At 36.7% G+C, this 25,397-nt stretch overlaps 1 protein-coding gene across 3 annotated transcripts; it reads right to left on the bottom strand.

Moving 5' to 3' along the window:
- Positions 1-214: 214 nt before the first annotated feature.
- Positions 215-25,221, bottom strand: onecut2 (one cut homeobox 2). 3 transcript variants are annotated; one of them, XM_055179398.2, is made up of 2 exons: positions 24,002-25,221; positions 215-3,381 (listed from the first exon to the last, which is right to left on the bottom strand). In XM_055179398.2, exons 1-2 carry the CDS (start codon positions 25,122-25,124, stop codon positions 3,098-3,100), a joined length of 1,407 nt encoding a protein of 468 aa, XP_055035373.2. In that variant the 5' UTR covers positions 25,125-25,221; the 3' UTR covers positions 215-3,097. The 3 variants fall into 3 exon arrangements, with proteins under 3 accessions (XP_055035373.2, XP_055035375.1, XP_055035374.2); XM_055179400.2 differs by having other exon boundaries at positions 3,127-3,381; positions 23,992-25,221; XM_055179399.2 differs by lacking the exon at positions 215-3,381 and adding an exon at positions 22,152-22,715.
- Between the last annotated feature and the right edge of the window lie 176 nt (positions 25,222-25,397).

The raw sequence follows: 25,397 nt of genomic DNA, 5'->3' as shown, positions 1-25,397 counted from the left end.
TTGAGCGAAAGAACTCGCGCAAACAAAGAGAAAGAAGAAGAAACAGTGGAATATCAAAATATCTAAAGCATGGCGTCCAGCGCAGACCGTACTCGAGAAAAAAAGAAATCTTTGGTATCTTTGGTTTCATCAACACGATTAAAATTACAAATGGAAAATTCAGTGAGGTAGCCTCTGTGGTTCTCACTATAGAGATAGAAAGACTTTTTTACACACACACGAGTCAGTCTTGGAAGCAGCTTCTTCTAGTTTTTAAGGGATTTCTCTATGTCCTTCTACGAGCGAAGCAATGAATAAACGCCCTCTCAGTATCCGTGGGTTTGATCTTTGGTGTGTTCTGCATTGATCTCTGTTAACGTGTGGCCTCGTATCATCTGCCTCGAAAACATCGGGCGAAAATCGGTCGCTTGTCCTGCTCGGAAACAGAACCCTGATGCGGTGCGCCATCAAACAGCAGATTGTTCAACAAAAGGACAAAAGGATTTTGGCGTACGTGTAAATCACAACTAAAACCTGATAGCTACCACATTTATAAAATCATTCTTTCTAAGAAAAATTAAATACACCCATTTGTGTTGCTTTTTAAAGTAAAGCTAACTAATAAATTAACAGAGAAGCGCTGCATCTTTGATGCACGCAAATTCTTAAATAGTCATTCAAAACAATTACATCTAATTAAATAACATTAAATAATTAAGTCGAAAGGAAAACAAAGCTATGCACATCTGCTCATAAATAAATACGTCTGATGGTGTCGTACACGCGAAACGAAATGTAAACTTTGGCAAGCGATTTAGGGAAAAGGGTTTCTGGGAAGTTTTTGGCAATTTAAATTAGACCTCAATTATAACAAATATAAATTACTTAAATAAAATCACATATTGCAAAACCTGGGAAAGACATTGTACAGAGGCATTGGCAAAATATAAGTACTAAGACAAGCAAAGCTCTTTGGCCCGAGTTCCTTAAGACCTGACTGTATTGTTGAAGCAGATGAAGGCTCCAGGCCCACCTGGGCGCTGGAGAATCTTTGGACTAGAAGCTCTAAAAAGAGACAACCTAAGGGATAAAGCTATTCGACCTATAGTCTGCAGTTTTCTTTCTACAGGTAAGTGAGCGGTTTTGGCAGATTATTGGCTTTTCAGTTGGAAATATCATGTGGAAAAACGGTGCCTTTGAGCATCTCTCCAACATGGGACACGAGGTTCAGCGGCCAGAAACTAGCATTTATCAAAGTAAAAAACCAAGAAGAGTGGAAGTTTTTCTGCTACTTGATACTTGATTTAAGTAATGGGTGAGATTGCATGTGCTCTAAGGTGTTTATCTTTGGTCTGCCCAACAGGCTGAGTTACACCTTTAGTTTTAGCTGTGAGATGAGAGATGATGGAAAGTACCGAGGTAGTCCGAACCTTTGACGTCCCATGTTTGGAGAGAGGCAACACTGAATGAATCCATCCCCGCTCGCCCCTCCTCACCACATCAATACACCTGTTAGAGGACATTAAAGCGCTCGGGTGGGGAGGGGAACTGCGCCGGGACAAATTCTGAATCTTTGGTTTTGTAGCTGATGAGGTTTAGTTTGTCCGTTTCGGTTGAAAAAAACTGCATAGGCACACATTGAAGACAATCTTCGGCTTTGTTTGAGAGACGCATTATTCTGCCTGCGTGTGTGAAGCCGCCGTCGCGTGTTTCCGAACCCTTTCCATCCCATTTTGCTTCCTGTTTTCCACTGTCCCCACCGATCCAAAAACGACAAACTCTCCATCCGACCGCGTGCTCTTTGTCGTCCTTGTTTGTTCGTTGCAGTTCTGTGTTTTTCATTTTTTGGTTGTTTTTTCTTTCTTTGTCGTTGTCCTTTGAACAGTATTCGTTTGCAGAACAGTTAGGTGCAGAAAAAGTTTCTTTGGTGTCGATTTGTCAATAAATAGAAAAAGTCTTTTTGAGTGATCCGAAAAAGCCTTTGGCCCTCAGTGTAACCGGGAGAGAACTGCTTACTGGCTTTGTTTGTCTTTGTTTCTGGCTTTGGTTTAATAATAAATGAGGAGGTGATGGAGTATATGAAAGAGAGTCTAGAATCTGAGAGTTTGATGTTCAGTCTGTCTACATCCCTGCGTCCTTTCCACCATCCCATGAGTCTTTGCGAAGCTATAATGGCAGGCATTGATGTGGAGATTGTCCTCTTATACTCTTGTAAAGGCCCTGATTACCAATGCCTGTTCAACTTGGGTTTGATTTATTAGCGTAATACACGTCGAGTCATGAAACTAAAAGCTGATGTCGTGTGTGCCGAAGCTCATGAGATGGATGTTCTTCAGTTCAGTATCATACAAATATCATCCTGAGTTATTTTGTAAGGACTGAAGAACATCGGTGTGGTCCAGCCCCTGATCTATTGCAAATCTAATGTGCTTCAGGATTGTGCTCACAAACCTGACTTTATTGAAGTGTGACTTTATTACCGTGTTTTGTGCTTTTGCTTCTGACAGGTGCACGCGCTCTTTTTATTACCTTACAGAGGTAAAACTGCACCTGTATTGCAGTGCTAACGTAACTCTTGTGTCTTGTGTGTGTTTTAAATGCGGTTGTTTACTGTAAAGTTCCTATTCAACCACTGAAGCTTAGGGCTGTTTCTCAACAAGCACTTCTGGAAATGAAAACAGTAAAAGGCTGAAGTTTGTCATCTCTTCACCTCTAGCGACAAAGCAATGGTTGAGAAATTACTGTCATAAATGCATTTTTACCGTCCTGACCTCTTTGGTATTGACTTCACTTCAGAATGGAAAGTCTGCTTTTAATTTTTGGTTTAGCGTTTTGGATCATTTTTAGCAAGTTGAAGCAGAGAAGAGAAATGAAAAACCTTGGAGTTGTCAGGCAGGCAGTGTTTTTCCTGAAGTTCTCTTTGGACGAGAACGCATCGTTCTTTCTGTCGACAACAATAAGCCAGTAAGCAGTTTGTCTCTCTGCCACTCTCTTATAAAGTTTGCTGTCGAGTGACCCACCCTCCCCACGGCCCCAGACCCTTCGGGACCGCCCGGCATCTCCTCCGGCGACCCTTCCGGGGGTCCGGCGCACCCCAACCCTCCCCGTCCCTCTGGGATCACGCTTTGGTACAAGTGCTGGAGGTGGACATATTCCCTGGACTTCCCTCGTCCAGCCATTTGTCTAGGCTGCGTCTACGGGCGTTCATGAAGAAGTTGCTAACAGTGTTGAGTTCTAGACCCAGCTGCTGTGAGATGGTCATTTGCATTTCTTTAGATGGACGTTTGTTTTCTTTAAAGATGGCCAGAAGTGTTCTCCGCTGCAGGTCTGTGAAAACCAGCCGCGATTTCTTTGGTGTATTGCTCCTGTCTTTGCCTGGATCCTGCTCTTTTCGTTTGCACGCTTCAGGGGTTTCGTTTGTTAGAAAGGGAAACACAAAGAGAGAAAATATATGTTATTGTCAAGCACCAACAGGAAACTATATAGACAAAATATCACTCTCATTACAGTAAATCTCATTCTCATTACTATCATTTATAAAATGTTTAACTCTTTCCCCACCAGCGTTTTAAGAAAAAGTTTATTTTTTTATGATTTTCACAAAAGTTTAATGCCTATATATTTCAAACCTCTCAAATATAGGTTGGTTTCTTCAAACCACATTTTGAGCAAAACGCTGAGATGATTGCGTTTTTGTATACGACTTTAGTTAGAGATCAGATTCAGAGCAATGATCAAAACATACACAAAGTTTTTACTGTTTTTGGATCAGTGGATGCTTCAGTGTTTTATAAGTTAGGTAAGAGCGCCACCTTGTGGATTATAGTAGAAATATGGATTACCATAAAAACTCGCTATTGTTGTGGAAAGAGTTAAGTAGTTAAGTTAAGCAGTTGTGTCTGAGTAGAAATGTTTGGAGTTGTCGCCAGGAAAGTTAAGTTGTCCCCATCAGTGTAGTCTAGTTTTTAAACCAAAAATAACACATTTAAGTGATTTTGTGCATAAAACAAGCAAAAAAAAAAAAAAAACTGCCAATGGGGTAAGCAAAACAATCTTAAATCTTAAACACTAAATTCAAGAAACATTTTCTTACCACATTGGCAGATTTTTTTTGCTTGTTTTATGCATAAATCACTTGAATTTGATATTTTTGGTCTAAAAACGAGACTTATTTTCTTGGGTTGTTTTGCTCATCAAAAAAAAGCATCTTAATTTAAGAAGTTTTAGATATTTTTACTGAAAACAAGACAAAAATACAAATATTTTTTTTCTTGAAATTTTTTGTGTACTTAGTATTTTTGTCTGTTTTTCAGTAAATATATCTAACAATTCTTAAATTAAGATGCTTTTTCTTGATGAGCAAAGTGACCTAAGAAAATAAGTCTAGTTTTGAGACAAAAATAATAGGGATGCACCGATAGGATTTGTTTGGGCCGATACCGATGCCGATTTAAAAAGATAACTTCTGGCCGACCGATGCCGATACCGATATTAAACACTTGTATACAATACTATACAGTTGGTCTATTAGCTAGTTTATTTCTGCATCAGATTATTTTTACTGAACACGGATTGGATCTAATTAACATTCAACTGACCAACATAATAAGAGAGGCACAAATTAAGCTAAAACAAATATAAGAAGACAGCATGACAACCTTCAAAGGTGGTTTTTGCTATTCAGCATTTATTTGATAAACAACATTAACTCATTTTTTTTACATATAATGGATTTCTTTATGCAGTTAATTAATAAACAATCGGTAACGGCCTTTCTCGTGCTATTGCGATATGCCGATGGTTTCAAATTCATCAAAAATCGGCCGATAAATATCGGTGGCCGATACATCGGTGCATCACTAAAAAATATACAATTTAAGTGAATTCGTGCTTAAAACAAGACAAATATCTGCCAATGGGGTGAGAAAAAAACTTCAAATAAGATTTCTTTTTTCTTTCTTTTTTCTTAATTCAAGCTAAATTTTCTCACATCATTGGCAGATATTTTTACTTGTTTTAAGCACAAATTCACTTCAATTGTAGATTTTTGGTCTCAAAACTAGACTTATTTTCTTACGTTATTTTGCTCATCTAGAAAATATATTTTGATTTAAGAATATTTATATTTGTACTGAAAACAAGACAAAAATACTAAGTTATAAAGTCATTTTTTGCAGTGTGTTTAGTGCAAGTCTGAATATCAAAAAAAATCTAAAGAAAATCATTGACAACATCGTTGTTCATTATTTTTACATATGAAGGTGATTTGACTATGAAGTCACATATTCCAGTATATATTCTAGCACTGTTAGCAATCTCATACTATATAAAAACCATTTATCAAAATATAAAAAAACATTATTTATGTCTAATGCTATCATTTATAATGCACTCATTTATAATATTTTGATCCATTTGGTTAACAAGGACACAGGAATGGACACTGAAGTGTCCTCGTAAACCACGTTTATGTTGTTACACACGTCATAGCACACACAAACACACACACCTTGACACACAGATACACACAGGGGTCTTTGTGTGTCAAGGTTTGATTTGATTACTGCTCTGAATTAAGTATGCACAACTGAACCTAAACCAGATCAATAGAAATCAGGTTAAGAGCTCAACTGAGTACAAAACTATTATGAAAGAGGAAACTACAGTGTAAATACAAGCAGACACACAGATTGTGTGGGTGTGTGTGCGTGCGTGCGTGCGTGCGTGCGTGCGTGCGTGCGTGTGTGTGTGTGTGTGTGTGTGTGTGTGCGTGCATGTGTGTGTCATTTTTACTTTTGCTGTGTTCACACCCTGATAAAATTTCTTGCTTTATCATTTTAAACACACTCACACACAATGCAGACACACACACACACGCGCGCACGCACACATAGTGTAGACCCATTTGTCATAAAATTAAGGCAGCATGCCAAGTGGGAAAAAAACGCAAGTCTTGCACTCGGGGTGAATAAGTTGCTGAGCACTGCAGCTCCAGCAGACGTCCTGCGTGTAAAAACTTCAAACCCCTCCACAGCCCCCATCACAGCACTTCAGCTAAATATTTGATAAAGACAAATGCACAGCAATATTTCTACACTTTGCATGTATAATTTATGCAGTAACACAAAGGCAGTAGAAACAGAGAGGGTGTTTATTGAGCTGAGACATCCTAACACACACACATATTCAGTGCTGTATCCTCAATAAACCCAATAATGACCACCGATGTACAACAATCGTGTACACTTATAGATGATCTAATGTACAGTGACTCTATAGAAACACCTGTACAAGGGTTTTGGCTACTGCAGATGCATTACACAGCATGAATTAAACATCCCTGCATGACACATTAATCAGCAAGATGTCAACAGATCTTCTCACGAGCTTTTCACAGCAGAAAGTAAAAATATCTACCTACTGTACATTTCATTGCAAGTTGCATCATGTGTGTATGTGACAAATAATTTGAATTGCAATATCCACTTTAGATTCATTTTTACAGTATTAGGATTTTAATTTATTAAAAAAATTTAATGCATGACAGGTCTGCATTATAAGTGTACTGTATATAATTTTGGCATAGCTATAGACACAGATCTCATAAGCAGTACATTGTTGTCAGCAGTAGATGGCGCTCTTCCTCCATCAGTAACACACAAAGTAACCTGAGCAGTGAACTCCATTCTACTACAACCCTCCATTACTGACACTTGAACAAAACACACACTGCTTTCTATTTAGTTAACTAGTTTAGTTTACCACAATTACAGGGACGTCCCTATACAGAGTACATCATTTTATTTAATATTAAATGTGAAAATAATAATAAAAAAATGTTTAAAAAAAGTCTTGTTTTCAGTAAAAATATCTAAAAATTCTTAAATTAAGATGCTTTTTCTTGATGAGTAAAAAGACCAAAGAAAATAAGTCTAGTTTTTAGACCACAAATATCAAATTTAAGTGATTTTGTGCATAAAACAAGCAAAAAAATCCCCCATGGGGTAAGCAAAATTTTCTTGCATTTTTCTTGAATAAGATTTTTCTGCTTTCCCCTAAGATTTTTTTTTAGCTTGTTTTATGCACAAAATCACTTAATTTCATATGTTTGATCTAAAATCTAGACTTATTTTCTTGGGTCGTCCCGCTCATCAAGAAAAAGCATCTTAATTTAAGAATTTTGAGATATCCTCAAAACAAGACAAAAATACTAAGAAATTTTTTTCTTGAAAATAAATTTTTTGCTGCGTGGAAAGCCTTTCTGTGATGAGAACCATCAAACGAATTCAAGATGAGTACAGGATTCTTGCTAATGGATATTTGTAAAGAATCCTAATAACATTAAATAAGGATGTTATTAATCCTTGTTATGAAACAGAATTCCATTAGCAATTAGTCTTCATTCAGGTCCTGTAGGATTGGTTTCTATTCATGATAGAAATTCCCTTAAAATTCCTGTAGGATTTTTTGATTACTTACTTGATTATTACGTTTTTTTGGAAATATAAAAAAAAATCGGTAACACTATTTTACGGTGTCTTTGTTACACGTTACATGTAATTATTATAGTAATAGCAGTTAATTATGCATAATTACATGCAATCCTAAACCAAACCCTAACCCTACAGTAAGTACTGTATGTTGATGTTGTTGATGATTATTACTTGGTACTTAAATATATAATTACAATGTAACAGTGACACCTTAAAATAAAGTGTAACCAAAAAATCTTTTAAAATTGTATCGAAGAGTAAACATAGACAGCTGAGCTTCTACTTTAGCTATTCCTAGTAAAATGAAAGGATCAATGTTTACTTCCTAATCCGATCTCTCTTTATGAGCCCCTGATGGAGTTCAGCAGTGCTCTGGATAAAAGCTCCAGACTCCAGTTTCTGTGGAGCTGTGAGTTTTCCCATCATCATCATCATCACCAAACACACACACACACACACACACACACACGCACGCACACAATGAGCCGCAATCTGGGCAGTCAATGGACGCCACGCTACAGTGACTCCATCAAGAGCAGCTCTCATGGTGCTTTACAGTGCGATCAAAAAAGCAATTATATTATTCAAAGGGATTTACCATTTCTGCGGTGGGATGGGGGGTCAACTTTGGGCTTTTCTAGAAGCATTTGAGTTAAATCAATGTGATCAATACCTTTGGTTTCCCTGCTTTCATCAAACGTGTTAGAGCCGCTCTTACACTACTGGTTTATCTTTCCTGGCTGACGAATGTAAATCAATGTGTGTGTAAGAAGACAGAGTCCAGCACAACGACTCAAACCGCACGGTCGGTCTGCTCATATCTAAACAGATTCCTCGATGCTTTAAATGCCCGGGCCGTATGAAATCGATCAGATCTGTCTGTATTGAGTATCAGATTGCACCTTAAGTAATTAATGAGAAATTCAAAGACTGGCTTGTATTATCACCTCACTTGTATTGGAATTTTATGTACCTCCCATTTACTGCAAATTCAATCTGAAAGTGTAAATCACGTTGTTAAACATCCAAGAAGATCACGTTTGTTTCTTAGATTTTTGTTTCTTAGTAGTAACAGTCAGTCTTTATAGTTTTGAATGGGGGTTCCTGGTGAAAAACTTCTAAAGCAATATTAATGGATTGCTAATCTATCGTAATTCACAATCAGTCCTAAAAGACTGTTTAAATACAACTGGATCAACTTAAATTCTGCAAAAGTTAATGGAATAAAACAGGAATTTAAATGGGATCTGATTTGATCCTTTTAGAATCGGATGCAAATTGTAATAGAAATTTAATAAGAATTCGGCCAAAACACAAACGTCATGCAATGATGACAAGGTCTGATGTCATCAAAGAGACCTTCTTCTTTAAATGTATAGCCTACTCCGGTATATATATATATATATATATATATATATATATATATATATTTATATGTGTGCCAGTGTCATTACAAATTAAAAATATTGTACATATGAGCCAATATAATCATTCGGCATTAAATGTATATTGTACAATATATATGAGCCAATGTCATCACAAGTTTAACGTATATGTGCTGATATTTATGGAAGATTTTTTTCTGCCAAATTTAAAATAATTAATTCATTAAATTAAAATAAATTAAAACCATGGAAATTTTTGTTGATCCAGTTAATTTTTTATTTGACTGGAGATGCATTGAAAATGAAGAATTTTTATTTAATTTTCAATTTTGGCACATATTTTGCATACAGTTTTCGGTAACACTTTACAATAAGGTTTATTAGTTAACTACATTAATTAACATGAATAATGAAATGCACTTTAACAGTATTTATTAATCTTTGTTAATGTTAATTTCAACAATTACTAATATTTTATTCAAATCTTGTTAACGTTAGTTAATGTACTGTAAACTAACATGAACAAACAATTAAAAGCTTTGTTTCTATTAACTTACATTAACAAGATGAATAAATACTGTAACAAATGTATTGCTCATGGTTTGTTCATGTTAACACATTAACTAATGTTAACTAATGAACCTTATTGTGAAGTCTTACCCAGTTTTTTTTATAGTTATTTTTTGTGTGAGGAGAAGACAGGAAAGTACAGGGAGGAAAGAGAGGGGTATATGGGATCGGCAAATGACCACAACTGCAAATCGAACTTGGGTCGCCGAAAGTACAAAAGCACCACATGACGGAACATTGCCCACTACACCATGGGCTCTGACTTGCGTACAGTTTTCTATAATTAATACATTTATTTAAAATTGGCAAATAAAAACTTCCATATAATCACAACTTCAAACATGTACTTTATATACTGCAGTGGTGGCCGGTCACTTTTATTTTCGAGGGCGCTCGATGCGATGTTCGTCACAACATATATGTAGCCCATCATGTGTGTGGTTCGTCATTTCAAAATATGTGTTCGGCGCGTCGAGTGAACCTATGTGCATTATGTGTCTTGTCAAAATAAGTGCCTGCTGCAGACGCATCTAAAGGGTTTATGATAAAAGAGACGCTCGCGTTTGCTCACATACTCACATAATCTCAGTTTACTGTTAAGGGAGTGAATTGCATGTATTTTGTGAACGTGAGCGTCTCTTTTATCATAAACAATTTTGACACATGTGCAGCAGACACTCATTTTGAGAAAACACGTGATAAACATGGTTCACATGACGCAACAAACACATATTTTGAAAACACAAGCAACACACATTTTGAAGACACTTATTTTGAATTTGCGCCCCTCAAATGAGCAGTCATGAGCCGCCATTGATATACTCAATGATAATATCCAGATGAATACTGTACATACGAGTCGATCTCATCACACAGACTTCAAGCTTAACGTAAATAAATATAAGTGCAAAATAACATTAAGTGCATTAAAAACTTTTTTGTTCTGAATTCACGGTCATTGTTTCAATCTGTTTTTCAGGATAATACATTTACAAAAACCATCTGCTCTCTGAACACTTTACTGAATTATACAAGTAGTTTCTGTTGTTTTGTTGCAATATATTGTTTATGGTTCTAATGCAAATGACTGAATACTGTTTAAAAAATATTAACAATATTTGCTCAATACAGGCAGACTTTACTATATATCAGCTTGGGACTACTGATTTTTAAATGATTGAAAATATTTTAAATTAAATAAAGTTTTATTAGAAAATATTGGCCATGTAATTGTATATCATATCTGTGATTGAATTATTTCCTGTCTGTCATATGGATCTCATAGTAATACAGAAGTCATCAGATTAATATAAGAAAACACAAATATAAGAGACACTGAGAAACAGCAGGAGAGCGGGGGGGAGAAGATCAATATTTCACCACAAAACACGATCAGTAATGATGTTTTCACTTGTTCTGTGAAACCCAAATAACAGATGAGACCAAATCATTTTTTTATATGCGTTGTGTTTTTAACTCTCACAGCATTCACTGTTAACACGGCCAGCTGAAAGCTTCAACCCTGCTATCTCATCACAATATCAACCATTTTCTAAGCACACACCCGCCTGGAAGTGCCCTGTGTGTGTCTGTGTGTGTTTGTGTGAGTGTGTGTGTGTCTGTTAAAGTGAAGCGACTTGCTAAATGCATTATGCTATAGTCTTACACTTAGCTGTGTCATTTTGTGCATGTGCAGATATCCTTAATGTGGAGGATGGTGGACACTTCGTGAAGAAATGGGAGAGAGAGAGAGAGAGAGAGTGAAAGAGAGAGAGAGAGAGAGAGAGAGAGAGAGAGAGAGAGAGAGAGAGAGAGAGAGAGAGAGAGAGAGAGATCCCCCTATTCTCTATGGTATATCATCTTGCTTTAGCCACTGTTATCGACTATGAAAGAATTAAATACAGCGGCATCAGAAAGTAAAGGAATGTTTCAGGTCTAATACAAGAGCATTATCACAAACTTTAAGCTTTTCTCTTTATAAATATGTATAAAATATATATATATAATCAGTCATTTCATCTTTTTATTATGAGGTCAAATAATTTTCAGTTACCTTAGGCCAGGAATGTGGTTGATAGTGTTTAGCTTGTATTGAAGCTGGTATTAAACTGGGAAAATGTTGTTGCATTAGATAAAAAACATAAAATGTCATCAGCAAACGAATGCCAATATGATTTTTCATAGAAATATGAAGTCATAGGCCTCACGATACATATCATGGTAAATGTGGCATGCTGCATGTACATGTGATCATGTATACGATAAGATGCCTATTACTATACGCTTTAAAAAAGTTAAGCGGGCCAAGCGTTTGTCTCTGGTGCTTATTGAGGAACCCTGCTCAATAGTGACGCTTTTCCATTGCATAGAAACCCACAGGTCGGGTCTTGTCAGCTCACTTTTACTTTGGCTCGGTTACCTTTTCCATTGAGTTTAGTATCACTTTGGAGGCGGAGGGATAATACGCGTGTCATTATATTTGCGCTGTCTAGTGCTGTGACATCATACAAAAAGTGAGAGCGAGCATCATTGGAAAGCAGTGTTTCCCTTACATTCATTTACATTCAGTCACAAATAAATGTTTGACATCACGTTTATTACTACCTCTGTCTCACTTGACGGTTTCTGTACAAACACCTGTCAGTAGACACGCTCCGCTCCTGTCTGGAAAACACAGGTATGGTGTTCCAGATTCTCAGCCTGTGGATGTTTTTCACCGCTAAAAGGGAGTTTGGGATCTTCCAACAAAGCACAGATAACAACAGGTTTGCTCAAGATAGCCCACTCACAACAAATATAGCTAATCTTGCATTTAGCAATAACGCTGGTAGTCACGATTCTCTCAGACCAATCAGTGATCTACAATGTCTTCATGTCACGTCTTAGTATTAGCTCTGCTCGCTTGGAACTGAGGTGGTACTAAAAAGTATTGGGAAATACAAAAAGCCCCCAAAAGTGAGCGGACCCAAACCCAACCCGTGGGGTACTATTCAATGAAAAAGCGGCAAAAGATATCGACAATAGAGGTTGGACTATCAATACACTATTGTGAAAGAAACTATCGCAATAGTAAGCTGTATTGATATTTTTGCACAACCCAAGTATTGACATAATCCACTATGATTGACAGTTTTACAAAGTTTTGTCATTTTAAACACAAAATCTCTTTTGGTTTTATCCAGGGCTGGAAATGGGGGGATGCGGTTCGACTGGGAGTGAATTTAGGAGTTCCACCACAAACTGGATAGAATATTTGAAACTGTGTTAATAAATAAAGGAATTATATTTAAACAACTTAATAGCATTTAAAAATTGAATAATGGATCAACAAGCTTTTCAGATGACACTTCACAGTCACAGTGGCACTGTATGACTGATCATCTATCGATTTCATTTAAAAATGTTCTTCTTATTTTAAGGTCACGTTCTTCCTGATCCCATTTTTCAAACATTAGTTAGTGTGCAATGTTGCTGTTGGAGCATAAATAATACCTGTAAAATGATAAAGGTCAAAGTTCACTGCCAGGTGATATATTTCCTTTTACAGAATTCGCCTTTCAAAGCCTACAGCAAAAGGGCGGTTTGGACTACAGTCCTCTACTTCCTGCTTTAATGACATCACTAGAACAGTTTTTTGACTAAACTCCGCCCACAGAAATACGTCAGTCGCCAGCTATGCTAACGGCAAGCAAAGCTGCTATCGAATCACAACACACTAAACAAACTACACAATCAGAACTCGTTATAATATTTCTGAAGGAAGACATCAGCGCGTTATTAGGACAGTGAAATAGGTTAAGTAAATTATGTGAAAAATACCGTGTTTTTTTACACATGAAACATGAACACGTGTTATATTGCGCACTGTAAACACAATTAAAGCTTCAAAAACACAGAATGAATGAGATCCTTTAAAATATCCATGAACTAAATATTCAAATTTTCAGAGTCTAAAAAATCTGTTTAACCTGAGGACAAATGTATTATTAAAAGTTTGTATGACTTACACTGTAAAAAGTGAAAAGTTGGATCAACTTAAAAATATGTTAATTGGTAACACCCAATTAAGTTAAAATTTCACTTTAGTTTCACTAAAAAAAGTAGTTGAAACAACTTTTCAATCAAAGTCATTTTTAAGTTGATCCAACTTTTCCCTTTTTACAGTAAATACTCAAGAAAACAACTCTGTATAAATTACAGTATTACTGTCAGCTGTTTGCTGGTAAATTACTGTATATTTAAATGGATGTTTAAAAACAGTTTGTTCAAAGTTAAATGAACATTCATCAACCTTTTTCTGTTTTTATCATTCAGATTATGGTTCCCAGAATGCTTTGCATGAGGTTGTTATTTTATAGTTTTATTCTGTAACTTGTTAATGTTTAATGTTTATTTAAATTTAAACAAACGTAAATCTACAGTAAGTTACTGTCAACTACAGCTGCATAACTACAGCAATTTTACAGTGAACATAAATATGTTTTTTAATGTTATTGGTTATTTTAAACACATTTAAGAAGTCATGTAAGAATGTAACCCTCCCCAAATTAGAGTCCCCCCAGTGAATTTCTGCCATTTCCAGCCCTGGTTTTATCACTTCAAACCAAACAAACATTTTGTAAGATGCCTTAATGACACTTGCTTTGATAGTTTGTAACGATTACGAATTCCACTGACATTTAGACGATCAAGACCACAGATTCACAACAAATGAGAGAAATAAACGCCTGTAATCAAGTAAATGCATGAATGTGAATGGCTGTCCTGAGGTCAGAGTTCAGCCGGATCTAACATGATGACATTAGAGCTCAAAGGTTTGTTTCCAGACAGAAACATCAGCACACTGATACGGCCAATCAGAACATGAACAAACGTTGTGTTGAAACAATGCTGATGATGTAACACTTGTCAACAACATGAGTGAACGACCCAATCAGCTTCACAAACAAACACTCAGTGCTTACCAATGCAGAAAAGTGACAGATAAATGAGTCCGACTGATTACTTCATGCACTTAAACACACTCGCTTGATGCTAAACTATCTACAAAATAAACACATCATCACAAACCTGATCACATCACACCACTTGTGTCTTTATTTTCATATTCTGTTGTGTTTTATAGTGGATTGTCAAAGAAAAGGCCTCAGAGTTGATATGAATAATGAATATAAATTAGTGAATAGTGAATATATTACGTCAGGTGTTATCATGTCCTGTCCTCTGGAAAAGCAAACATAAACTTCTGTCTCTATCCTCATAGCTAAAGTTAAAAGTTGCCAGCAGAGTCAAGAACACAACACTGCCCTACAAGAGCAAAGGCAAAGTAAAAAGTGCAAAGTAACTTTACTTTTGGTCAAAAATTAGTTAAAGACGTTCAAAACCTCCTTTATCGTGTGGATAAGTCAATTTCATTGTTTTCTGATAAAAGAAACTATGAAGAAAATAACTTACAACTAAAAGTCACTAAAAAGTCTAAACTAAAAAGTCATTTTTCTCAATTTCACACTATAGCAAGTTAATGTCTTTTGACTTTTTCAGGACAGAACTGCTCTCACTGTTAATAAGCAGTATTAACACATAACTTTACAAAACATACTTTGTTGTATGTTTAAATAAATGCTGAAGCGTACAATGTAGACATATTTGCAACATTTAATCCTAGCATTATTATGCTTTTTACAGCTATAAAACATAAAACAATTACAAATCTTTCATACCATAAAGATTGTTGTATAATTTCCCTTTAACCATTTTATCCATAATGTTGCCTATTTACCTTACGATAAACCCTACCCCAAACCTCTTTTATACAAAAATGTTTAAAATACGTAATGTATTCTTTTAATATTATGCAACGTAATGGACAGAAATTTGTAGGAATTTTTTTGTAACAATAACATTTAAAAAATATTTAAGCCGCTAATATAGTCCTACCGCTAAACCTACCCAAAACAGTTTATTAAAATCATGTACTGTTAGAAATAAAAAGCATAACAAACATAAGTGTAATCACTAAAATTTATGTGTGAAATTTCAAATTTCATCAAGGATACCCTAGGGTTGCACAATAATTCGCATGCGATATCATGTGCATCTCGTCAGTAAAGCCGGTTCGTTGATTAGTAGCAAATCGGCATCACCTGCTCCCAGATGGAGCGGCATCCACCACACAAAGCCACAGTTCACCGACAAGCTGGGACATATTGCAGGCGATAAGTCTGGCGATAATTAATGCAAAATTGCCCCGGTTGTCGGTGAACTGTGGCTTTGTGTGGTGGGTGCCGCTACATCTGTGGGCGGCTGATGGCGATTTGCTGCTGGTCGGGGAGCCGTTTTCGCTGGCGAGATGCGCAATGACAATCGCATGCAAATTATCGATCATCCCTATGATACCCTTAATCCGGCTTCTCTATATCAAGGCACGCATTTCAATTTTCAAAAGTACAGCGACTAAAAAAGACGTAAATGTCGCAAATTTGTGATGTAGCACACAAGAGCCAATGAGCGTTTGATATCACTGCCGTAAAGCTTCTTGAGGCAAAATATTTGAATTCGAATTAATAACGAACACAGGATTTGTTGTTTACAGTCACTGATGAGAACTGGGATCAAGATCGCTGGATAAAAGGCTGAATTTGGATCTGTTCTGCGCAATTGTATACATTTTAAAGATGCGGATTACAGCGAATGAATTAAATGAACATCTTTTGTGAATTTATGTTGTGTTTTGGTGTAATTATTGTTGCATGGGAGAAAACACCTTTTGTATGTCATAAGAAACAAACTAAATATTCTAAATATACTGTAAAAAAATCAGTAGAAATTACAGTGTTACTTGCAGCTGGTTGCCAGTAAGTTACCGTAGATTTAAATTTATGTTATTTACTGGCAAGAGTTTGTTCAAAGTAAAATACATTTTAAATATATATTCATCTTTACAGAATAAAACTATACAATAACAACCTCATGCAAACTTTGAACAAAATGTTGCCAGTAAATAACATAAATTAAAATCTGTGGTAAGTTACCGGCAACCAGCTGCAAGTAACACTGTAATTTCTACTGAATTTTTTTTACAGTATACCAAATGGTTAAATGATTACAGAAATGTTATTCATTTCAAGGTTTTCAAGTGTAGTTTTGTTTAATATTGTGTAATTCTCTGAAAGTCATGAACATTTCATTCGGTAAATGACTCTTAAACAAATACATCAGAAAATACAACTGAAAACATGTCATTAATATGAGGAAGAAACGCCAATGCCCGTGATTTTAATATTTATGAATAGAAATACGTACAAATTTGTAAAGCTGTTAATACGAAAATAATTAACATATCAGTCCTGTCAATACATCGATACGTTTCAGTGTGTTTTAAAACGCAAGTAAATGTACTTCTTTGGTACAACCACACTTTACGTAAAAATACACACGTATCATGACATCACGTTGGAATATTTCACCCAAAACTTCTTAAATTACAAAAGACAAATAAAGCTGGTTAGGTGAACCACATTACCTATATTAACACAGTAATGTATTTAATTCACAGCTTTTTTCTTATAGTGTTGTTACATCATCTGGTAAGCATGTGTACAGAGAGAGACGCAATCTCGTATAAACAGAAAATGTATCAGGGTGAAAGAGCAAATCTACCTCAGTCTGCTCTCAGTGGCTCTATTACACAGATTAAACTTTAACATGCGGCACACATGAGTTTATTTATATTGATAATTTGAGGTTCAACTTAGATATCAGTAACATAAACCCAGCTGAGAGAAACCCCAATAAAAACTGACAGACGAATTCCCTCTCATGTGATAACAACATGTTTTGCCTGCACTTCGGTTACTGACAGCAGTTTGGTGAGCAAAACTTTTGCCCTTTGCTCAAGATGAAGCGTGCTGACAGCTACCCACCCGAATCACAAGACATTTCAGAGCCAGCGCTCACAGATAAACCTATCACCGCGGATTTACTTCCAAACTAAAGCCATACAACACTTTTCACCCGTCACAGACATCTCTGTTAACACACTATTCTCAAGCTGAACACATGAACTGAACACACACGGCTTTGTTTGACGATAGAAAATATCTGCCAGAAATAAAGATCAATGACACAATCAAAGTTAGTCAGTTATTTGATACACAAAACACACAAATGAAGAAACAGAAGAAAACATGAACAATATTGTGCAATAGCAAACTGTTGAAAATGTTATCTTTTTATATTTAACATTATGAAGTGAAAAATTGTTTGTTGTGTACATTGAGCACCTGTATGATAAATATTACAGGTGCTCAATGTGCAAAACAAACAGTTTTTCACTTCATAATGTCATATTGAAGTGACATACTTACAAAAAACACTACAGATGTGTAATATTTATCTATCTCTCAGCACACAATGAAAAATAAACTCAATGGCATCTCATCCACCTCAGATGAAGCTGGTGATAATGTGTGCATGTTTGGACACTGTTGTCATATTTTTATTTCAGCAGCTGTTTGAGATACTTTAAAGTATCAGAAGAAAGTCACCCAATATTTTCAAGATATAATGCCACGGCAAAAACTCAAATCTAAGGAAGTAAAAAAAATCTTTTTTTTGTATTCTGTCATGAAAGTTAAAAAGTCTTAACAAACATTGCACAATAGATCTGTATTGGTTTTGGCAAGTAAGTACAAGTAAATCAAATTCCTTTTAAGATAGATTTGACTAGAAACTACTAACAGCTAGGCATGAGCCGGTATAAGATTTTGCCGGTATGATAACATTAAGCAAAAATACCACGGTTTCACCGTATTGCGGTTTGCCATTGCAACACTAAAATGTGTTATTTTCAGACGTATAAAAACAACAACTTTTTAACTGGACACAATACATTTTATTATTAAGCAACATACAACATGTATGCTGGGTGAAAATAAAGTCTTTAAATTATAAATACAATTTCTGTAATATATATTAAATGCAAATTACACGACTTAATGATTTAATTAATTTTGTGTAAACACAGCTCATACCTTGCAAACGGTATTACAGAAAATGTTAGTGGTTTTGAAACCTTGACGGTTTAAAACCTCGGTATACCTTAAAACCGGTAACCGGCCCATGCCTAACAGCTGTAATCTGTTCAATTACATTTTTGTGCTAATTTTAAGAATAAAACCACCCTTCAGCATTTGCAAATTATTTCAAGACAAATTGGTTGTGTGAATATAAACAAAAAAATAATCAAAGGTACTGAAACTCTGTTTTATAGTATTTCTTATGATCAACAATCATAAATAGAACAATAGCTATTGTATGTAGCACCATTATATAACACAATTAAGTAACACAGATGAATGTACCACTGTGGAAGTCTTTATATGAGTCTTAAAAATCCCTTTAAAGAAATAATCTGAGTTTAATAAAAATTAAGATCAATCCACAGCAATGGCAATATAATGTTGATTAGCCTACAACAAAAACATTTCTTGACTGAACCCTTACTTAAAAACATTGGGGTAGTTTCCCGGACAGGGTTTAGGTTAATCCAGGACTAGGCCTTATTTATATTAGGACAATAAAGAAGGTTTACAAACAAAAAACACTACAGATGTACATCTTAAGACAAAACAATGTCACAGATATATGTTAAAATTAGTCAGGGCAAGATGTTTTTAAATTAAAGCAGTTTAAACATGCATTTTAGTCTAGGACTAGAATAAGCCCTGTCCAGGACACCACCCCATAATGCAATGTGGTTTAATTAAATGTTTGATAGTCCAAGAACCATTTTATTAGATTATTATTAGAATTTAACATTTTCAATACTATATATTGTATTCTATGTACCATATAGTTAATAATTGTCCTATTTTCTATGGTTTCTTTTTTAGTTTTTCATGTAAAGCTGCTTTAAAACAATGCAACAGCGTAAAAAATGTTAAAAAAGGCACTATATAAATAAATAAGACTGTTATTGTGCATTTTGAAAATGAATTTAAAACAAAATATTCTTGTTTAATGCAATCTATACTAAAATTTTGTAATACAAAATTTCATAATACATTTTCTGTTTATGAATAGTTAGACTGGATTATAAATTCAAATATTTTAGTTTAAATGCAAGCTTTTACAAAATTCAAGGCTTATAATTGCAACGTGAAATTGCATTTTTGTCTAATTTTAAGATTCACTGTAATTTTTTAGTAATATTTATGATTTTTTTCAAGAAAGGGATTTGTTTTGCAGTGTATTTTATTTCCTATACGTTCAGATTCATCAGGACAATAAATCTGGCCTGTTTTCTGTCTGAACAAAGGCCATATATCTCACAATCAGTGGTCTCAATCATATTTCTGGGATTATTTCATTGTCTTGCCGCGTGTTACACATTTATTGGGTTGAGAAGAGAATCTCATCACTAAAAGGTCCCTCAAAGCTCTGCAAAGCCATTACGATTATCAAACGCCACGCGAGGCCTCGGCCTGCATGTGAAGGTCACCGGCGGCCGCATCTCTGAGTGATTTAACAGCCTTCTGAAATTCACCTGAAAACAACCGGCCTTGGTTATCATTGCTCAGGTTTTAATTATGCTTTTAAACAAAGGCAGTGAGAGGCGCTCAGAATAGATCATCAGGAGTGGTTTTTGCGTGGAGTCAGTCGGGTGCTGGGAACGTTCTCCCATGCAGCGTCAGCTTTACTGGAACAAGTCCGGATCGGGTTCCAGATCAATGCGTACTGGGTGCACACGTTTATGTTATTGTTGCCAGCATTAATGCCCTTTTAATCTTTAAGAGATTACCAGCATCGATCTGCCGTCGTTCAGCAACACATATTTGTTTGAGAAGGTGACATAGCTCACACACATTACTGAACATCACAACCAAAATAACCATCAGCTGTAAGAGGCTATTTTAGTCACTTTGTCCCGATTTAAAAACAACACACTGAACTGCGTCTCTGATTGGATCACCAATGTCATGTGATGCTACTGAGATTTTTTGCATCTTTACTATACATCACCTCTTTGGAAATCAAGTCTTTAAAGCACATCAACCTTATTCTTTAATATATACAGTACACTGTAAAAAATTGCTGTAAAATAACAGTAAACTACCGGCAGCTAAGTTGCCAGCTACTGTTAATTTACAGTTCTACTACCGTTAATTTACAATCCCCCTATATTTAAAAATATGATTCTGTTTTAATACCCTGGCAACTCATTTAATTTGGGAAACCAGTTGTCTTGAACCATTTAAGTTTAGGATGTAAATTATTTTACAGTATTTTACTGTTTTGTTAAAAAAACAGCATTTTCCTGTAGAAATTGGCTGTTTTAACAGCACACAAATAATAGACTGCTGGAGAATATAAAAACAAAAGTGCAACACAACACAACATACTTAGACATTTTAAGTGATTTTTTACTGTAATTCTGATAATATAATCTATAATGAAAATGTGCACTGTAAAAAAATGTCTGTAGAAATTACAGTATTACAGGGTATTACTGGCTGCAGTAACTTACCGTAGATTTTACATTTATGTTATTTAGTGGCAACAGTTTGTTCAAAGTTAAATGAGCATGAAATATTTTCAGTCTTTATCTTCTACAGTAAGTTACTGGCAACCACCTGCATAATTACAGCTAATTTTTTACATTGTAATCATTAAAAAAGTTTTTTTGCTGGTGGATTTAGACTTTTGTTAGACGTCTTTTATTTTTGCTTATCAACAACAGGCAGTTCAATATTTGTTTCATTGCAAACCAAAATAATTTCCTCTGAAGTCCAAATCAAGAGAGACATCTCTCAGAACCCAACCTGTTCAGCTCAGCATGGGTCAGATGTATATTTATTTATCTTATTTACGGTCTGGACGCATGGTTCCCCTGCACCTGCCTCTTTTTCAATCAGTTCCTGACTCATTTAACCGTACTTGTCCCTTTTGATCATTTAGTTAATAAAGTTGTTTGTCCACACCGGACAGCAGCGACTCGGCCTCTCTCTCACCGGCTGATTGCTTGTGTAGTGTGACTGGAATGAGGTCCACTCAAGTGCCACCTTTCATTTGACTAAATTAATAGCACAGAGACAGGCTGGTTTTCTTCAGTAATATCAGACGCCTGCACTTTCTAACCTTAAAGAAACACGATTGTCATTTCGTAAGTCAATATATCACAGAATGCATAACAGAGCAGTTTCTGTTTATGAATGTACAGTCATTCACTGTAAAACAATTCTGTTTGCCAGTAACTTACTGTAAATGTAAATTTATGTCATTTTCTGGCAACAGTTTGTTCAAAGTTAAGTGAACATTAAACATTAAACATATTATCTTTACAAAATAAAACTATAAAATAACAGCCTCATGCAAAGCATTCTGGGAACCAAAATCTTAATTCATCTGTGTTACAAAATCTAGGATTTCTGCTTCCCAGAATGCTTAGTGAAAATGCTTTTGTGATGCATTATCTTGTAATTTAATCTCAAAAATGTGTATTTAAATGACATTATCAACATGACAAGAGTAAATTTAATGACTAATAATAGTGTATCATTGAGATTCCACAGATCTCACAAAAAGAATTGAGAATGTTTTACGATTATAAACAAGAAAATCTGATCTTTTGTACAAGAGTTAAGACTGATAAATTACCTTTAAAAATACTACATTTACACTATTAGTGACCTAGAAATAATACATAATGGTGTATTTTTTCTGTTAAGCATATGCAATGTGTCTTGGCGTTAAAACTTTGGTGAATGTTGCATGAATTTACAGTGCAGTTTGTTTTTACACTGTAGCACATTTACATGCTTGCGTTATGTTGCATTACACATTGCATGAATTTATGATTTTATCAATACAACTTCTTCTGTATGGGTCAGACCATGATGTCATTTACAATGACATGATGTCATAATGTGCAGTTCCTTTTACTGTGGATTTCTCCTGCACATTTCCTTTCAAACGCTCCAGAACGTTTGAACAAAAGGCAGGTGCTGGGCCGCACATCTCTGCCTGTTTAACCCAAGACAAGGTGACGTTTTGTGCGTTGAGCTGAGGGTCACGCAGAGATTTCTATCAATAATTCATGGAGTCACTGCGGCCTCTGTTCTTCTTTTCAATTCCCCTGCAGATCACATAATACCCCCCCAACCCAAAGCCATCTGTGAGACTGGAACCCTGCAGGGACGGAGCATTAAAGCTTCTACAGCAAACATCTCCAAACGTCCATGAGGCTTCGGCACTATCCTTAATGCTGTTGAAAATCCTCTTAATATCACTATCATATTCATGTGAGATAAAGAAACAAATGTTTGTTTTGTTTTGTTTGCATTCATCCTAAAGCACTATTGGCTGTTCATACAGAGCATTTCATTAGCTGGACATATGTTGTTAAACCACATTCAAATAATCAATGAGAATATGTTGCAGAATTATATTTACAACATGAATTTTGTTTCCTAAACACACTGCCTTGTATTGCTTTTAATTTTCAATTGAGTTTAAATTATATTCATGCAAATAGTTCATGCCATACAAAAATCAGTACATTTGGCATGGTTTAATTCATACGCACTGAACAAATAGCCTATACATCTAAGCAAGCAAGCAAGCTGAAGTGTTAATGCACAGGTTTTATGCTGCGTGTTTTGTTGGCCGACGCGCACACGAGACATCAGAGCTGTCCATTATTTCACTGAATAATTGTGCATCAACGTACAAATTAAAAATCGATACGCACCAAGCTTTTATTGTAATGCACTGATAGGATCCTATTCAACAACATGACACCATTCCTGACACCTACAAAACACCTGAACGAAACTACAGCACATCCAAACTGAGCTGATAATGTCAAAGGAACGGAGCTCAAATCAGATGCTGCGTTTTCTTCAGCTGAACAAAGGAACAGAAGTCTGCGCTAAGCATCGCTAGAGGGGGCAACACGCGTGCTGTAGAGGGGCAGGAGGGCAGTTTGATGGGGAATAACATTGAGTCCACTAATTACCAGCACATCCCTATTCACAGCCTGAAGCTTTTTTTAACACACAGAGACACACACATACACACAATAAAACTCCTCTTTCAATGCATCCTGTCATTATAAATTATTATACAACATTTTAAATGAAATCTGATGACCTTGTGTAATGGTAAACAATAGATGTACACATTTCATGCAAGTTATTATTATTTAAATGAAAGATAAAGTGTATAAAAATGTTCAAAGTAGTTGTGCAATAATTATCTACAACTAAATCCTGTAGTCCTGAATGTTTCCAAATTAAATAAAATAAAAACGCGTTTAATAAAACAAAACAATGCGCACTTGAAATGAATAATAATTGACTTTTACTGAACAGAAATATAAAAAGATATTTTTTGTGTTTATAACATAAAATGATATTGAGGTTGTTCTCAATATTGATCGTCCCATATTGATCAATATTAGCTAAATAAAACGTCACGCATTTCAACAACAACAACAGCAGCAAGCAAGCAAGCAGCGTTCAGTTGAACATCAATGAGGGATTTTTATTTGGAAAAGCAGATACCTTGTCTTACCTGCAAGCCGAAGGGCCGACATCCTCTGAAACTCGGGCTCCTGTAACCATTTCCACATCCTCCGAAACGTCTCCCGTCCGGACTTGAGTTTACTCCAGGGTTTCGGGTTCCGCAGCAGGTCCGACAAGGTGCCCTGCGAACGGCACAGAACCCGTTGCGCGAAGATGGCCTGCGGGATGCTGTAGCGCTTCAGCTCGGCCGTGATGCGCTGAGCCACTTCTTTGGTGTTGATCTCCTCGAGCTGTCCCGAGCCGGCGCCCGGAGTCACGGACGAGGAGGAGGAGGAGGGCGGTCTGTCCCGGCTGGAAGCCAACACGGGCCCGTGGGATTGAGGATGGCTCGGATGCCCGGTGTGGTGCATCCCGTTCAGATGGGGCATCATGCCCGCCGCGGGGCCACCGAGGCCCCTGGAGAGGTGCTGGTCCCCTCTGGCCAACATGGCAGTGTGGGCGTCAAAGTTGGAGCTCAGCATCTTGTCGTGCCCGTGCGCCCCGTAGTTGTGGAGCGACTGCTGGGCGTTGTGGATGGAGCCCAGGCCGTTTCCTAACGGACTGCTGGCCAGGGGGGACAAGCTCTGACCCATCCCGCTCATGTCTTTATGATAGGGGCTGTAGAGGTTGTTCATGGCCGGTAGAGCTCTCTCATCCCGCATGAGAGTAAAACTCCCGCTCACGTTCCCAGAGAGACGTTGATGGTGGTGATGGTGGTGGTGATGCGGATGGTGGAATTTGTCGGACACCGTCGAGATGGGCGGTAATGGCTGTAGCGGGGTCAGCGTGGTGTACGTACCGCTCATCCCGGGCGGGGATGTGTCGCACGGCATGCTCATGGCGTGATGGAGCGGCAGCGACAGCTCCGGACGGTACTCTCCTCCGGCGCCGTCCAGAATCGATGCCATGCTGGAGACCATCGCGGAGCGCGACGATGCCACGGTCAGATCCTGGTGTATCCGTAAAGAAGCCCCCGCGTTCCGATTGTGATGGGGGCTGTGGCTACTCATCAAGTCCTGATCGTGGCTTATTCCACCGTGTAGGTTGCCAATGTCCATTGTCATCTCTGGGTTCATGGCGTACGCATCCAAATCCTTGGCCAGGCATCGATAGGCGTCATAGGCGGTCTTCATTCAGTCCATTGATTTATTTCGAGCTTTGTGCAAGGGATGGGTTTTTCCTCTCCGTCTGTATGCTTCGCGCTAAGGCCTCTCGGTTTTCCCCCAAATAAATAATAAAAAAACACCGATCTCTATCAAACGGGCCAGTGCTGATTCCTCCCCATGTCCGAGCCCTCTACTCCTCCTGCGTCTTCTGTTTGGCCAGCTGGAGGTGTTCGGGGTGGGCTTGCTCCGCTCACACCCGACCCTGCTGAAATGGGAGGAGATTGCGCGTTGATTGAGGTC

The sequence above is a fragment of the Misgurnus anguillicaudatus genome, chromosome 9, assembly GCF_027580225.2.
Source record: "Misgurnus anguillicaudatus chromosome 9, ASM2758022v2, whole genome shotgun sequence".
NCBI lineage: Eukaryota > Metazoa > Chordata > Actinopteri > Cypriniformes > Cobitidae > Misgurnus > Misgurnus anguillicaudatus.
The sequence above is the reverse complement of the archived record's forward strand: the minus strand, read 5'-3'. Positions and strand labels throughout refer to the sequence as shown.